This window comes from Alligator sinensis, unplaced genomic scaffold, assembly GCF_000455745.1.
Source record: "Alligator sinensis unplaced genomic scaffold, ASM45574v1 scaffold900_1, whole genome shotgun sequence".
Lineage (NCBI taxonomy): Eukaryota > Metazoa > Chordata > Crocodylia > Alligatoridae > Alligator > Alligator sinensis.
Window position 1 is genome coordinate 509503 of NW_005842882.1, and position 4975 is coordinate 514477.

Consider the following 4975-nt stretch of genomic DNA (forward strand, 5'->3'; position numbering starts at 1 on the left):
TTTTCTTGGCACTGTTTATTTATTAGCTCCCTTGAACCCATCCCCTGTGAGACATCCTGGGCTGGGTGCTCACTCTGTCCCAGCCCTGGTTGTCACAGCCACTGCACTTCAGTGCTTAAAAGGTAATTGTCTGACCTTGAACACTAGTGCACTGTGCATGTGGACATCTCTGGCAAACAACAGTTGTGAACCAGTCCCCAATCTGTGACGTTGTGGAACCGCTCACTTGTTATGTGTTTCCACACTCAGTAAGAACATAACAACATAAAAAGTTCCTCCAACAGAGGAAACAGCCAATGCTGTAGGAGGAGAGCGCTAAACTCTAGATATATGTCGAGTGATCTATTGCTTATTCCCTTATTCATTACCCTCCCTGCCATACACCAGTACTGGTCTGGAAATGTCAGAGCCACTCATTCTTATCAGCAGCTATTAATACATATATTAATCTTAATTAATAATTAATACATAGGATAATCTTAATAGTATTATTCTATTAAAGGATCTAAATTGATAGGTTCCCAATGCTGGAGAGACTTGGCTATGGATATAATCTGAACATTGTACCTTTTTCCAGAGGCAGTGCAGTTTGTCCCAGCCCTGAAAGCAACCACAGAATCAAATATGAAAACTCATTAGAAGAAATGTATAAACAGAATGTGTTATTGCATGCAATATTACACTAGTAAAAATAGATCTAAAATTTCAGTGTGCTCATAATTAATAACCACAAGACAGACACTTTGATGGCTTCTCTGTCAGAGGACCACACACTTACCAGTCTCCGCTATTTCTCAGACCACTGTTGCTGACACAGTTGTTGATACTAAAGAAAACTTTCCCTACCTTTAGAAGCATGACAAGACTATTAATGAAGACCTGCTCCTGCTGCCTTTCATATAATGGAAAATCCCTCTTTGAGTTAAATGTAGGAAAGGCCAGGCATATGGAGTAATTGTGGCAGGAAGTACAAGAGTGTTTCCTTCTACTTCCAGGTGATATGACATAAACATATGGGGAGCTGTCACATAGGCAGGGATTTGAAATTTCCTCTTTGGAGTTGCCTGCTCTGGCAAGTGTTCATCCATGCAGACATGGCATCTGTGTGAGGATGTCAACATGCTTAAACAGCAACAGAGAAGAGACAAGAAATTATTGGCTCTGTGTAAAAGGTTCAGAACTATTCAAGTGACTTAGGCATGTACGAGTCTAAGACCAAGTAAAAGCCTCCCATCAAAACTATGCCCATGTAATTACTGACATACAGGCCTCTCTTTCAGGTTCCTACTACCTCTTCTGATCAACCTCTACTTGGGCCATGCAGGCTGTCCAAGACAGGATAGATGCTGCTTCTATGTGATTATATCTTCTCACAATCCATAAACAAAGGGATTTTCAATGTGTGGGTGATTTAACATATTCTTATCATGTACCCAGCTCCTGGAGAGCCACAAATCAGAGATATTTTACACCCATTAGGGACAAGAGCCTATGTTAAAACTGTCACCTGGGGGACAGTGATCACCAAATAATAGAATTCATCATAAGACGTCGAATGGGTAAGGTAACTAGTAGGGTGAAAGTGGTAGACTTTAGGAAAGCTGATTTCAATGAACTCAGGCGATTAGTCAAGGACGCACTGCGGAGTAGGAGTTTTGAAGAGATGGGAGCCCAGGAAGGGTGGCTGTGGCTTGAAGTGTTCCTTCCGGCACAGAGGGAGACGATCCCGATGTGAGGAAAAAGAGGGAAAGGGGCCAGAAAGCTTCCCTGGCTGACCAGAGAAATCCAGAGCAGCCTACGGGCTAAAAGGGGAGCATATAAAAAGTGGAAACCGGGAGAGATTACCAAAGAGGAGTATACCTCCTCTGCTCGCACTTGTAGGGAGGCAGTTAGATGGGCCAAAGCTACCATGGAGCTGAGGATGGCATCCCAAGTTAAGGATAACAAGAAATTGTTTTTTAGATATATACAATTGTTGTTTGCCAGAGATGTCCACGTGCACAGTGCACTAGTGTTCAAGGTAAGACAATTACCCTTTAAGCACTGAAGTGCAGTGGCTGTGACAACCAGGGCTGGACAGAGTTCAAGGGAGTCCCATCCATGGGACAGAGTGAGCATCCCTTGCGAGACATCCTGGGCTGGGTGCTCACTGTGTTCAATTTTGGGCGCCACACTTCAAGAGAGATGTGGATAACCTGGAGAGGGTCCAGAGAAGGGCCACTCGTATGGTTAAGGGCTTGCAGGCCAATCCCTATGAAGAGAGACTGGGGCACCTGGACCTCTTCAGCCTCCGCAAGAGAAGGTTGAGAGGTGACCTTGTGGCTGCCTGTAAGTTCATCACGGGGCACAGAAGGGAATTGGTGAGGTTTTATTCACCACGGCACCCCCGGGGGTTACAAGAAATAATGGCCACAAGCTAGCAAAGAGCAGATTTAGACTAGACATTAGGAAGAACTTCTTCACAGTTCGAGTGGCCAAGGTCTGGAACGGGCTCCCAAGGGAGGTGGTGCTCTCCCCTACCCTGGGGGTCTTCAAGAGGAGGTTGGATATGCATCTAGCTGGGGGCATCTAGACCCAGCACTCTTTCTTTCCTGCCTATGCAAGGGGTCGGACTCGATGATCTATTGAGGTCCCTTCCGACCCTAGCATCTATGAATCTATGAACAGGCCCCTGTCCCTTTCTTGGCAGTTGCCACCACTTTTGCGAGCCAGACACAGCTCGTTTGCCCTCTCCCTTCTGTCCCCACATCTTTATCTGTCTTGACTGTTCAGGGGCCAGTTTCCGAAGGAGTGCCCAAGGCCATCTGGGGTAACGCATGAACTGTACTATGATAATTAAATCAACATACTTGGAAATCAGAGAGAGAGAGAAAGAGGTTTGAATAATTTTGGGATAAACGAACCAAGAGCTCAGATCTCTGGTTACCTGAACAAGTGCCTTAAAGCACTCAAATGTTGGAGCTAAAATACAAGAGTGCAGCCCCATCTTGTGTAGTTTGACACCTGATAGCCACACATTCCTGGCCGCCTACCTTTTCAAGGTTTAAAGACTGGTATACGTCCAGAAGGGACACACCTATGTAGCAGTGCACCTTCCTGGCCAATTCAGAGCCTGCTGCACATGTTCATACTGCACATGTTCATACTACACATGTATACTTACATGTCCAGGCTGCCAGGGGAATACAATTTTATTGATGCATAAGAGGCATTTGGCATGTATACGATTAAAACCTGGCATTTACACTCAAAAGGAGAAACAGAAAATGCTGTGTGTGTAGTAGGGACTTTTAGGTTCCTTGAAAAAAAATTGGCCATAGGAGATTTTGAGTTTTTTGACCTTAGTAAAAAAAACAACACCTTCTTGCCACAAACTATTAGTGAGCCTAAGAATTTGACTGGAAAGGAAAAAGAAAATTAAAATAACAGGACCTGAGAAAAATTAAAATAATGGGACTCGAGAGCACTGACCATTGATTCTACAAGAACTTTCATTACCTGGACAGATCACAGCTCTTTTCCACCCTGAAACAAAGAGAAATAGCGGTGAGAATTTCAGATTCTCAGTATCCAAAGACACCACTGACTTGGACCTGCTGTACCATTTCCTGGGAGAGGACCTGGCTCCAGAGGTACTCCTCTTATTGCCATTTAGGCTGGATTATTGTTAGTTATTCTCTCTGAACTGCCCGAGAAGTTTTTGATAGATACAGAATACAGCTACCTATTTTCTCCATGGCTTAGGGTACCTTATACACAGGAGGTACATGTTTAAGTTCCTCCAATGATTCCCAACCGCTTTGTGATGCCATCATATACCATTGTTCAACCTAATTAATAGCTGCATCTCCAGTTACATTAATGTTCCAATTTCACTCCATGACTTGCTGCAACAGCGGCGGTGCTCTGGGCTAATAATGATGACAGAGGCCAGGAAGGAGTGCCTGAGGGCTCTGATTCCCAACCAAGGGCATCTTAGTGTTGCTGCCAGTTTTCTGTTCTTTCCAGCATGGAGAGAATGAATCTAACCGCTAGGTCTAGCTACATTTAATACCATGGAAAAAGTTGAGTTAGACATAAAAGAAAAACTTACCAAGTTCTTTTTGAAGGTTTCCTGGATTGAAAAAAAAAGATACATTGATTAAGTGCTTCACTACATGTTCATCAGTTTAAGCCTGGTACTCTGTGTTTTGTGCGACAACCTCTCTGTGGTGTTTATCTGCATACTGCCAGTAGTATCCAGGATCCAGTTGCTGAGAGCTGTGTCCCTTTTCTGCCTATCCTTTTTGGTGTAGAGTTATGTGTCAAAAGGCCTATTTCAAGGACATAAAATTTTTGAACTTTTAACAGAATAACAGCTCTACTCTTCCTTAATGGTATGTATAGACATTTGGAGAGATTAGGGGGAGGTTAGATTGGGTTAAAAATGGCCACCTGATCTAAAGTAAGTTTGGATGGGGGAGGTAGTGGGGGGTTTGGGGGATGGGGGGGAAAGGGAGTGTCCACAGCAGGGTTGGTGGGGGTAGGGGTGGGGAGAGGGTTGGCAGGGTGTATAGGCATGTGTCTGGAAGACTGGGGAGGCAACCAGGGTCAACAGGAGGCACAAGTGGGGGCAGAGAGTGTCCACAGTCGGGGATATGGGAGATCAAGGGGGCAGGTAGGGTCTGTGCAGGGGATACTGGGGATTGTGGGGACAATCAGGGTCCATGGGAAGGGCTTTGGAGGGGTCTGGGAGGGTTTGGTAGTATCGGGGCTAGAGGTATGCTCAGAGAGGCTTGGGGTGTTGGCAGACTGTCCCCCTTCCCTCCCCTCCCCCACCCCTTGGGACTAGCGGGTATTTTTAGCCTCTGATTCTCCCCATCCCCAGACAAGCAACCTCTACCCCCTGACCATTGCACTTTGCTGTGCTGGAGGTTTGGTGTGGGACAGAGTGACTACCTGCCTCCCTTTGGTTGTCTGCAGTAAAATATTATTC

General features: G+C 45.3%; 1 protein-coding gene across 2 annotated transcripts in view; it reads right to left on the bottom strand.

Annotated features, from left to right (window-relative positions):
- Positions 1–4975, bottom strand: part of LOC102371254 (butyrophilin subfamily 1 member A1-like) — a 23138-nt gene that overhangs the window by 7311 nt on the left and 10852 nt on the right. For both annotated transcript variants that reach the window (XM_025192029.1, XM_014525791.2), the window contains 3 exons: positions 4094–4114; positions 3499–3525; positions 568–600 (listed from right to left, as the gene is read on the bottom strand). In XM_025192029.1, coding sequence (XP_025047814.1) covers positions 568–600; positions 3499–3525; positions 4094–4114 — 81 coding nt within the window. The remainder of the gene's footprint in view (positions 1–567; positions 601–3498; positions 3526–4093; positions 4115–4975) is intronic.